General features: G+C 41.3%; 1 protein-coding gene across 1 annotated transcript in view; it reads right to left on the minus strand.

Annotated features, from left to right (window-relative positions):
- Nucleotides 1-3,405: 3,405 nt before the first annotated feature.
- The window catches only part of LOC124263228 (chromodomain-helicase-DNA-binding protein 1-like), a 32,922-nt gene continuing 23,655 nt past the window's right edge, over nt 3,406-12,672 (minus strand). Inside the window, exons 13-23 of the mRNA XM_046697820.1 lie at nt 12,224-12,379; nt 11,881-11,989; nt 11,352-11,500; nt 11,008-11,087; nt 9,199-9,395; nt 8,957-9,055; nt 8,665-8,723; nt 8,026-8,140; nt 7,255-7,363; nt 4,409-4,526; nt 3,406-3,526 (exon numbers count right to left, since the gene is read on the minus strand). Coding sequence (XP_046553776.1) covers nt 3,521-3,526; nt 4,409-4,526; nt 7,255-7,363; nt 8,026-8,140; nt 8,665-8,723; nt 8,957-9,055; nt 9,199-9,395; nt 11,008-11,087; nt 11,352-11,500; nt 11,881-11,989; nt 12,224-12,379 — 1,197 coding nt within the window. The 3' untranslated portion in view covers nt 3,406-3,520. The remainder of the gene's footprint in view (nt 3,527-4,408; nt 4,527-7,254; nt 7,364-8,025; nt 8,141-8,664; nt 8,724-8,956; nt 9,056-9,198; nt 9,396-11,007; nt 11,088-11,351; nt 11,501-11,880; nt 11,990-12,223; nt 12,380-12,672) is intronic.

Genomic DNA, 12,672 nt, shown 5'->3' on the forward strand with positions numbered 1-12,672 from the left:
ATTGTACATCAATGAAATTGTTCAATTCAACAAGATGATCGTTTTTTGGACTTGTTAACAACCCAACAAGTATACAGAAGGCGAAGTTTCTCATGTTTATGTTGGGCGAAAAAAGACAACCGAATATCTGGGCATTTGGTTGATTGACAAGTGAAAGGATATCTCTACTTTGGTGCTGGGTAGTATGATTTGAATGTGAATATGAAACACACAACAATTTTATACTCTAACTACACAGAAGAGTTGCCATAAACAAACAACCGTAAACACATACATGTAGTTGATCATTAATGTCTCCATAACAAAACACTAACTCATGTTTCTATCACAGTAAGGTATGTTTTAAGTATTGCTTCAACGATGGCAAAACTCTGCCTCACATGTTGTAACTAGTTCAACCGAACATAACAAAGGGAAATCTGCTTCATTCAGGGGTAAGCAAACCTGAATTACAATCGCAAACACAACAGGGACAACCTGTTTAAAATGTAATTCTTAACTTTGTTTCTCATCTCTCACAAACATTAACTGAAGTTTTACTGGAATGTGGGCATTAACATATAATCCTGTGAGGTGTCAGTCAGACAGTGACAGCAGCCAATATAGTTCTAACTGAACCTGTTTCTTTAGCAGTGGCATAACTACATATAGCTGCAGTAACAATTGACTATATGCATTGTATTTTATTTGCCTGCAAGAGCAACTGTCCATATCAAAGGGAAGTGACTCTAACCTTAGTCTGTCATTTGTTCTGGGTGGTTGTCATCAGCTGGTCATTATCTTATGAAATGCAGAGTCATATGTACACACAGCGATAAATAAACCAAGGTAAAAAATGAGACATACTGGCCAATCCAAATGTTTTAAATTGGGGAAAAGGACCCACAGACAGGCTAAGTGCAGGTAGTGAATGTGCACACACCTGAAGTTGATAAACCAACAGCCGACAGATGAAGCCTTGAATACACTAAATCATTCAGCGGCATCAGACCAATGTGCAGGTGTATCGACCATCTCACCTCAAACATGATGGGTTCAACTAGAAACTGTGCAAGGCAATTTGGTTTTTAAGGTGAGAAACAAAACCCATTGTCTGGGTATAACCTAACACACAATCAGCCAGGACGATGAGTACTTTATGTTAGTCTTTTACTTAACACAGGCAATGACTTTACGGGTGAAGAGTGAGTGAGTGAGTTTAGTTTTACACACTCAGCAATATTCCAGCTATATGGCAGTGGTCTGTAAAAAATTGAGTCTGGACCAATACAATCCAGTGATCAACAGCATGAGCATTGATCTACGCACTTGTGATATGATGACCTGTCAACCAAGTCAGCGAGCCTGACCACCTGATCCCGTTAATCGCCTCTTACGACAAGCATAAGTTACTGAAGATCAATTCTAACCTGGATCTTCACGGGTCTTATACGTGAAACGTAATGTATGAATGGTGATGATGACATCACCTGTTCATCAACTCAAGTCATCAATGGCACAGCCTGACTGTATCCCTGCAGCCGACAGGTCCAAAGCACTTTCAGGGTGTTGATTGTAATTTGCATCAAATGGTACAGGATATATTAAACCTTACAAGCTGGGGAACTACAAAACTTCATGCTGGTTATGCAAACAAAGTTGTACCTGAGTTCAGGATCTATATTTAAGCCTCCACAACAGTGCTACCTTCTTCACAATACTCAGTAGTCCTGGGACCCATTGACATCCCCGACAACACGAGGCAGTGGTTACTCCAGCAGTATCTGGTATGTATCTGTCTCCAGCAGTCTGCCCATGTTGAGGCAGTCCGCCATCCACTGAGTAGTCACAATCGCTACATCAGGGTTCTCACATACAACTCCCTTCAATATCTGAAAGTAACAAAACACTAGGACATAATACCTGAAATAAGATTTAAACAAGAGTCATCAGAAAATGACAAATCCCCCCTGGCCCCACAAATTTGAAAGAACAAATCATCTAACAGTTACTTAAAGTCCAACTTGATTTTTTTAGATTAAATCCAAATCGTTTCCATGGAAGTCAAGAAAAACAAAAATGCCAAAAATAAGCAAATAGCAAAAGGCACTACTTTGGGGTCTGTTTGACATATCTGCCAAGTTTTGTTGATAGGTATTGAGAGTTTTTGTGTTATGGTCCAGAAATGAAATCCACCCCTTTTTTGAGACTAAGTCCAAATTGTTTCCATGGAAGCCGTGAAAAATATAAATGCCAAAAGCAGAAAGGGTAGATGAAAAAGGTGAGCTAACACATCTGCATATTCCACTGCGAAACAAGCTTGATTCAACTGTGATACTGATTATATTGTTTTCACAAACCTCTCTGTCTGCTCCCTCTAGGATGACCACATGTGTTGTGGCCAAGCTGACAGTGGTGTGGATGTCTCCATCATATGTAGCATTGTTAAGGTCCACACACAGGTACAACAGATGAGAACATACAGGGGGAGGGAACAAACTAATACATTATTCTGAAGTACATTCAACAAAGATACAGCCCTCTTGTGGCTCACCCAGACATTGAGAATATCATACCACCTGCCATGCTGTTGGTGTCAGATGATGCCATGCAATCAAACAAGACACTGAGCCTGACCACCCAATTCACTATTTAGTCGCCTCTTATGACAAGTTTGCTTATTGTGTTCTTGTGTGGTGTTTAACACAGCAGTTAGCAATATCCAGCTACACCTGAACATAATCAAGTCTGGACTAGATGATCCAGTGACTGGTATCATGAGGTGAGGTGACATGGGGATTAACGTTGTGCTTGAGAATATTTCACTCATATGATGACGTGCATGCGTGTGTATGTGTATGTGCGGCTGCTTGTACTAGCCCAGACTTAAGCTGGTTTTATAGTGCTAGCCCACTGAGATACCATGCCGCAGTGAAGCATGAATACCCCACTCAGACACTTTATACTGACTCCGAGCCGACCAGTCTTTGTTGTACCCATTAATGTTGAGCGCCAGGCAGGGACCAACAAGTACCATACTTTAACTTCTTTTGGTATGACGTGGTCGGGGATCGAACCCGCAACCTTCTGCTCTCCGGGCGGATGCTCCAACCACTACACCACGGAGGCGGTTGACTGGTCTCATGAGCATTGATCTATGCTGCACTTGGATATGATGGCATGCAGCCAAGTCAGTCTACTAGAGCACCTGATCCCATTTGTCAGCCAAGTCAGTCTACTAGACCACCTGATCCCATTTGTCAGCCAAGTCAGTCTACTAGACCACCTGATCCCATTTGTCTCCTCTCACAACAAACATAGTTACCTACTAGAACAAGTATGGCTTTCTGGAGATGAGTCATGATACAAGGTCTGTCACAGATGTGACAGAAGTGATGTGGTCAAGGATATGCAACAATATATCTTCTGTAGTACTTGCGGTCATCGTCTGGGATGTCATGGAGGTAGATGGAGCAGCCTGTGAAGTAGGTGGGCAATGGTGAGGAGCTCCGCCTGGATGATGCCCCACTACTCAGTCGCTTCAGAACTGTGAGATGTACAGTACATTGTCAGGCTAACATCAGGGAAGTCATGATGTTTCGTGCACAAGTGCAAAATATTTAACATTATCAATGTACAGTCAAATCCCGATGAGTTGAATCTCTGGGGACCAAGTAATGTATTCGAGACATAGGTATGTCTGTGAGGGTAGAAAAAAAGATGATCCCGTCATAATTCCTCCGCCTAAGCAGTTGTTTATCTAATGATTTCCCTATCACTAATAGGGGCACCTTATCAGTTCCAGTCTGATCAGCACAGACAGTGATTTCCGTAAAATCACTAATCTGCCTTTTGAACTCACCCGTCAAAGGCCGAAATTTGTTGGTTGGATCAGTTTGCTACACCAATCAACTTCTCATTGACTGACTTCGGCTTATGTATACAAGATTGCTGTTGTTTGAATCTCATGGGACCAAATTTTCTTCTCGAGTCATCGTGTGTATTTATGAGACGAATTCGTGTAACCGGAAATCAAATGATGACAACTATAACAGGGAATGGTCTGGACCAACAGGTACTTCGAGTTATGCATAATATTCGAGACACTGGCATTCGACTCATCAGGATTTGACTGTATATATATGACATTATTATTGAACCTAGAAAGAATACTGTCTTATAAAGTGAGCAACAACATTCTGCAATGTTGTTTATAGATTACGTATAAGTGGGTGACATCTCAACAAGGGTGAACATGTTTACTACAGAGGTATAGAATAACACAGATGTTTTGGAGTAAGAACGTGTTACTTTTACTGTGGGAATCAACTCCTTGAGTTAGTACTGTATCTGCTTCTATGAATTGTTTTAACAGATGAAATAACGAAAACAATGCATTTCTCATATCATATCTATAAATGTGTTTTACATTTGAGAGGTCTTTCTGCTGCTGCTGCTGATGATGATGTGGATGGGCTGGCTGAGGGTGATGGCGGTGGACTGGCGGGGGTGGTGCCTTCCGCTTCTGTCTCCGGGGAAAGTAATAACTTCACAGAGTTGAGGAAATGACACGAGCTACTGCTATATAACCAGTCAGTCAGAAAGTATACATGTCATAATTAGATAAGCTCAATCTAAAAAGAACAAAATTTGAAATGAAATTTTTGTGTACAGTATACTACCATTATAACGAATGCAAACGGGGAAACTTGTTTTAGTTAATTATAACCATAGTTAATTATATACATTTGGACTAAAATATACAAGTGGTCAGGACAGAAATAAACAGTTGGTATATCCATCAGTTGTTACAAACATGTTTGTTAGAACTGTGGTTTACTGCAGGTGAATGTTTCTAGAGTCAAATAGTGCCACGGCCCGGTGGCTCACATGGATGTTTCTAGAGTCAAATAGTGCCACAGCCTGGTGGCTCACATGGATGTTTCTAGCCAGTCAAATAGTGCAAATAGTGCCACGGCCTGGTGGCTCACATGGATGTTTCTAGAGTCAAATAGTGCCACGGCCCGGTGGCTCACATGGATGTTTCTAGAGTCAAATAGTGCCACGGCCCGGTGGCTCACATGGATGTTTCTAGAGTCAAATAGTGCCACGGCCCGGTGGCTCACATGGATGTCAACAATATACCATTTCAATAAAGACAGACACTTCAAGGGCATGTAAAACAGAAAACAAGTATCACAATTTTGTTGCAAATACCAGTTTTCCTGGACACATTTTGTCAATGAGAGAAAACTTCATAACAATTTGAGACTGTGTTAAGATGCTCTATAATCTGCTTCAAAACTAAACCTATTTGGCATAACAAAGGTTTTCATTGGTAGATATGCAGATTTGTTTGCATGCATCTTGTGATGCTTAGCTGCAAAACACATAGAGTTTCTGCTTTTTACGTTAATCCACCAAAACTAACATTAAACACATTTTAGTATGTAAAACTTGTTTATAATCAAAATGTGACAGGATGAAATGTTTGTATATATTTAGTGTTTTTATTCGTTAGTTTTAACTGAATTAAATATTCAGTTTAGTGTATTTTAAACATTATATACTTCACTCTCAGCTTCTCTTAACCCCTCTCTCAGCTTACTGCATGAGTTTTCTGCCTCAGCCAGTCACCTAGAGCCACACAATAGCCTGCCCAAGCGCGCCACTTACTGTCCCTTTGTCATAAACCTTGTTAGCTTACTGTCCCCTGTTTTAAGGTTTGAAGTTTATAATCAGTTTTCAGAACGTTTCAACTGTCAACTGGTCACAAGGCATTTGTGGATTTTGAATCTCACACGTTTTGAATTATTTGGACATTTATAGGAGCTCTTGAGATCATTTCTGAAGGTTAGTCTATTTCCATACTTTTTGTAGTTTGTACATACTCATTGGATGTATACGCGCATTGTGACTCATTGGATGTATACGCATATTGTGTTTATGCGTTGATAATTTGGCTGCTTTGTCATATTGTAAATATTGAGTAGTTTGTGATAACTAGTTGTGTTGCAGAATGTAATGCATTATAAGTCTAATTATTTACAAACGGTAAATAATTCAATAATTCAGTAAGCTATTTATCAGTGTTAAACTTAATCTTTAAGTACTATACAGCTGTCGTATGAATGTGTAAATGTATGAATGTATGAATGTGTAAATGTATGAATGTGTAAATGTATGAATGTGTAAATGTATGAATGTATAATGTAGAATGAAGCAGGGTTTTACCATTATATATATTTTAAATGTTTCTCATTAATCAACAATAACTAAACGTATTTGTTGTATTGTTATTGCTGTCATTTGATAGTCTGCACAGTGTGTATATATGTTTCATTTATTCGTGCAGATGTAGGTGTATTGCTCGTGAAGCTGTCGTTGTGTACTGATTATACCCAGGTCCACACACTTGGTGGTTTATTATATTTCATATATGCATTGTGTAATGTCTACATGATAAGAAATGCTTGTTTGCCTATATGATATGATATGTATATGCCTATCTATGTATGAATTAAAGTATAAATGGAATGTGTCATCAATGAAATATTGAGGCAATGTATATGGAATAGATTAGCAATAATTTTTGTAAATGGTTATATTTAAAGATATTAATGATTGATATTATCTATCAGCATATATTTATGTTTTGTCTAAAGAATGTTTTAATTGTTTCAGGGTTTTCTACATGAACTATCAGAAATAAAGGGCCGCCATAATGCGAACACCACCGTGTCTGTTCTAATGATGAAACAGTTCCGGTTTCAAAAATATAACTGTAACACCAGCTTTCTAGGACAAACATATGGTTTGGGTACTGTAAAACATCTGCTGTCCTGCTGCCTATTCCATACAATGAATGACTGAGGGAAATTGTGTATTCATTCCAAGGGTTATCCAGCATATTAATCAAATATGATGGAAATCAATGTAACAATGAATAGAAGGTATATCCAACTCATCAAAGATTGTCATCCCCTGCCACACGTAAGTATTTAGTTCATATAACCACTACAGTCAGAACACAATAGAGTGTTCAGTACAAAAGCATTTTAGAAAACTATTGCCGACCATAGCCTGGTCCAAGTGATGAAAGGTGATGTGTGACCCAGCCGCGACGTATATTCCTGGGCTGTATAAGAGACATGAATGTCATGTTTTCTCCAGTCCAAACTCTGCATGATTTGTGTTGGTGACAGCAGTCCAATCAAAACAAACTCTTACAGCAGTGAAGGGGTGAGACAGTTCTCCTGATCCAGACAAGGATACATGAAGGTGGGTATTCCAGCAGAGGCCAGGTGTTTCTGAATCAGTCTCTCCGTGCCGTACCAGTTGAAGCCAGGAGTGTTGTGACCAATACGTGGAAGGTGGACACTGGCTGCACAACATAAACACAACAGTGGACACTGGCTGCACAACATAAACACAACAGTGGACACTGGCTGCACAACACAACAGTGAACACTGGCTGCACAACATAAACACAACAGTGAACACTGGCTGCACAACATAAACACAACAGTGAACACTGGCTGCACAACATAAACACAACAGTGAACACTGGCTGGCTGGCTGCACAACATAAACACAACAGTGAACACTGGCTGCACAACATAAACACAACAGTGGACACTGGCTGCACAACATAAACACAACAGTGGACACTGGCTGCACAACATAAACACAACAGTGAACACTGGCTGCACAACACAAACACAACAGTGGACACTGGCTACACAACACAAACAACAGTGAACACTGGCTGCACAACACAAACACAACAGTGAACACTGGCTGCACAACATAAACACAACAGTGAACACTGGCTGCACAACATAAACACAACAGTGGACACTGGCTGCACAACACAAACACAACAGTGGACACTGGCTGCACAACATAAAAACACAACAGTGAACACTGGCTGCATAACACAAACACAACAGTGGACATTCCTTGATTCAGTTAGCTATTGTGGTAATGCCAGAGTATACATCTGCTTGTCATGAGATAATGCAACAAGGACATTAACTGTCATACCTTTATGTTTCTTGGCAACAGAGTGAATCTTCTCCAGTCCAACTCGAAGTGCTGACAATTTGATGCCCGAGAGGTTGTTTCTCTTGTCTCTGTGCTGGGCTATGAGCAGAGTCAACTGAAACAAGCAGGTTTTATATCAGATAGTTTCATCTCAAGAAGGTTGAGCTATTGTTCTCATTCTGATCTTTATGAGTTCTAAACACTATTAAACGTTGTGTGTGAATTGTTGTTGCACTGGGCATCAACAAGACTTGAAAGCTTATCTGTAATATTTTTCTGTAGAAAAATTAAAAAGTGAACAATAAAGAAAACAGATTTTCCAAAAGAAAGGCAACAAGAAGGTATACAAATTCACTAAACAAAGGGGCATAACTCCACTATACATCAGACAGGGCCACTGTAACTGACCTGATAAGGTTGGAAGTTGTGATGGATACTGATCATATCATTTTGTCTTGTGTTGTGTAGGTGTAACTGGACTATTCCGACACAAATATAGATATTGAAACCATACATGTTCAAAAAAATGTTTCAAAACAAACAAGAATACTCTAAATGAAGACATGCATTTGGTAATTATTAGCTGTGGAATGTGGTGTTGTATGCTGGGTGAGTTGTTCCTGTGTATGTGATACACACCCACTCATGGCAATCCTCAGCGTCCAGACACACCAGGTGACAGTCCCCCAGGGCCAGATCTACAACACACCACGCCTAGACACTGACATGGAAAACAGTCACTTCACATATTTCCATCCATCACACAGCTGCAACCTTGACATGTATCCATAGTAAAATGTGTTTTCAATCCCATAAAGTTATTTTTAATTAAGAGTACATATTTGATAAAATTATTTGTCCAAATAGGAATAAGCCAACATGTTTTCTACGTTATTGTCAAGCTGATATTATCCCCATAAGTGCTTCCCACCTTTCATCTTGCCTGCCAGCTCGTACTGTGTCTGTGGGTTGGGTGACCTGGCTGAAAGGGCCGAGAACAGACCTCCCCGTCCCCACTGACCAGCATCGTCTGCAACATGTACAACACAGGTCACTACATGGGACATCAGAAGACAACACCAGTCTTGTGCCTGTTGGACCTATAGCTGGAGTAAGCTAATTAATGAATTGTGTCTTTCTGCAAATTCTATATGCCTGGCTGATGTGACTCACCTGCACAGTGGACAATGATGTTGTTGAGGGTGCCGGCATCACTAGGGTGGGTGACATCACCACTCACATACTGTATAGCACGTCGTCTGCCATTCTCCTCCTCCTCTTCTTCTCCATCCTCCTCCTGGGAGTCTTCTTCCTCGCTGTTCAAGGTTACATTGCATGACGTATAGTTGTTGGCCCTCCACAGTTTTTCCCTGTTGTAGAAAACACAAACATGTGCACATGACAAACACTACCGTTATGGCTGTGTACACATTAGACAGTGTACTGTTCGTGTCTTTGTACACACGACTGTCACTGTGTACACATGAGATGTACTGTCACTGTGTACACATCAGGTGTACTGTCACTGTGTACACATGAGACAGTGTACTGTTCGTGTCTTTGTATTGTCAATGTCACTGTCACTGTGCACACATCAGGTGTACTGTCACTGTGCACACATCAGGTGTACTGTCACTGTGCACACATCACTGTGTCACTGTGCACACAGCACGTGTACTGTCACTGTGCACACATCAGGTGTACTGTCACTGTGCACACATCAGGTGTACTGTACTGTGTCACTGTCACTGTGCACACATGAGATGTACTGTCACTGTGCACACATCAGGTGTACTGTCACTGTGCACACAGCACATGTACTGTCACTGTGCACACATGAGATGTACTGTCACTGTGCACACATCAGGTGTACTGTCACTGTGTACACATCAGGTGTACTGTCACTGTGCACACATCAGATGTGTACTGTCACTGTGCACACATCAGGTGTACTGTCACTGTGCACACATGAGATGTACTGTCACTGTGCACACATCAGGTGTACTGTCACTGTGCACACATCAGGTGTACTGTCACTGTGCACACATCAGGTGTACTGTCACTGTGCACACATCAGTGTACTGTCACTGTGTACTGTCACTGTGCACTCATCAGGTGTACTGTCACACATGTGTACTGTCACTGTGCACACATCAGGTGTACTGTCACTGTGCACTGTCACTGTGCACACATCAGGTGTACTGTCACTGTGCACACATGAGATGTACTGTCACTGTGCACACATCAGGGTGTACTGTCACTGTCACTGTGCACACATGAGGTGTACTGTCACTGTGCACACATCAGGTGTACTGTCACTGTGCACACATCAGGTGTACTGTCACTGTGCACACATCAGGTGTACTGTCACTGTGCACACATGAGATATGTACTGTCACTGTGTACACATGAGATATCATGTACTGGACCGTGTACACCTGAAAGGGTGGACACATCTAATGTACTGCCACCTGTCTAATCTACAGGTGTACTGCCACTGTGCACCTAATGTGTACTGCCTGATACACCTGATAGGGTGTCTAATGTACACTTGATAGGATGGACTGTCTAATGTACACCTGATAGGGTGGACTGTCTAATCAACACCTGATAGTGTGGACTGTCTAAAGTACACCTGATAGGGTGGACCGTTTAATATACACCTGATAGGGTGGACTGTCTAATGTACACCTGATAGGGTGGACCGTCTAATGTACACCTGATAGTGTGGTCTGCCTAATGTCCATCTGATAGGGTGGACCGTGTAATGTACACTTGATAGGGTGGACTGTCTAATGTACACTTGACAGGGTGGAGTGTCTATTGTACACCTGATAGGGTGGACTGTCTAGTGTACACCTGATAGGGTGGAGTGTCTAATGTACACCTGATAGGGTGGACCGTCTAATGTACACTTGATAGGGTGGACCGTCTAGTGTACACCTGATAGGGTGGACTGTCACTTGAATTAGGTCAGCTTACCTCTTCTTGCGCTGCTCCTGAGCTCGTCGTATCTCTTGTTCCTCTGCCAGCTTGGCACGCTTCTCTGCTGCTTCCATCCTCTGTAAGAAATATCTACTCATACGCAACTGTACCAACAAAGGGTCGAAACAGACAAAACATTCCCATCACCCAACTTGAATATGAAGTTTATTGAAAGAAATTTCTGTCAGATGATTTTATTTGTGCATTTATCATACTGTGATAAAACGTTTATGGGATTAATTTTTAGCATTACTTACACGACTAATCATTTGATAAAACATAATAAAATCCATCCTAGACATATACAGTGACAGTCTGTACACACAACAAATGGTCCCTACCCTCCTCTTGCGCTCCTCCAGCTCCTGGGGAGTCAGTTGTTTGCGGGCCTTGCGCTGGAGCTCAGGCAATGGGCCAAGGAGACTTTTCTCCTTCTTCATGCGTAGAGTTCTCTCCCCAGATGCAATTTCAGACTGTACAATGTGCTCCACTGACAAGACAACACAGGTTGCTTTAAAACTTCCACAGATTACCTGCACATTCATATACAGTTTCTTTTACTAATACATATTAGGAACCTGATTTCAATATTTATGTCACTGGCTCATCAAAGTTACAAACATCAAGGCTTGTTCCATTAAATGAGAATCTGCTCAATTTAACTGACTGAGTTTGGTTTTACGCCGCTTTTAGCAATATTCCAGCAATATCACGGCGGGGGACACCAGAAATGGGCTTCACTCATTGTACCCATGTGGGGATTCGAACCCGGGTCTTCGGCGTGACGAGCCAACGCTTTAACCACTAGACAACCCCACCACCCCTGCTCAATTTAAATAAAATGTATCAAAATAAACCTAACCAACTAACCCTCAAGAAGATCTTCAACAGCCTTCCTGTCAGCAGCTGTGGTATCCTTCGAGTAGTCTGTGCCTTCAAACATATACATGCTCTGGGGAGCATCATCACCCATATTGCCCTGTATAACACAGCAAGACCACACCTTAAACACTAAATGTTTCTTTGTTTGTTGTCGAACTCCACACTCAGCAATATCCAAGCTGCATGATGACGGTCTGTCAATAATCAGGTCAAGACCAGGACATCATGAGCAGTGATCTATGCAATTGGGATAATAGTTACTAAATGACCCCAGGCATTGCAATCATTAAGCACCAGAGCTTGATACAGTAAAGATTGTGTTCAGAATTACCTCCCCTGTCTGGTCCTCTTCCTCCTCCACCTTTTCCTCCAGCTGCCATGCCCCATCAATGGTAGCTCCCAGGTACTTCTCCAGGTCGATATCACTACTGTCCTCCTCATCGGCATTCAGCAGCTTGTCTACACCGAACCTCAGGACATCTTGAAGCTGACACAGACAATAGATCACAAATCATAGATCACTTGACCACAAGACCACATACTATAGACCATAGACCAAAGCTGTTATGTATGTCAATATGACCTCTGTTTGATCATCTGTCAGGATTCAGTCAACACCTGGATACAATTCTGGGTGTACAGCAGTAGTGACACATTACCTTCAAATATTAATATATATTTTGAGAAAATGTTGGTGAATTGGTCACAAATTACAAATTGGTGGAAAACTATTCTGAGTAGATTTATGATTGTCAGCACAAAGCTATTCTCAAAGTTCTG

This window comes from Haliotis rubra, unplaced genomic scaffold (genome assembly GCF_003918875.1).
Source record: "Haliotis rubra isolate DU_JTF1 unplaced genomic scaffold, ASM391887v1 Scf872, whole genome shotgun sequence".
Classification (NCBI taxonomy): domain Eukaryota; kingdom Metazoa; phylum Mollusca; class Gastropoda; order Lepetellida; family Haliotidae; genus Haliotis; species Haliotis rubra.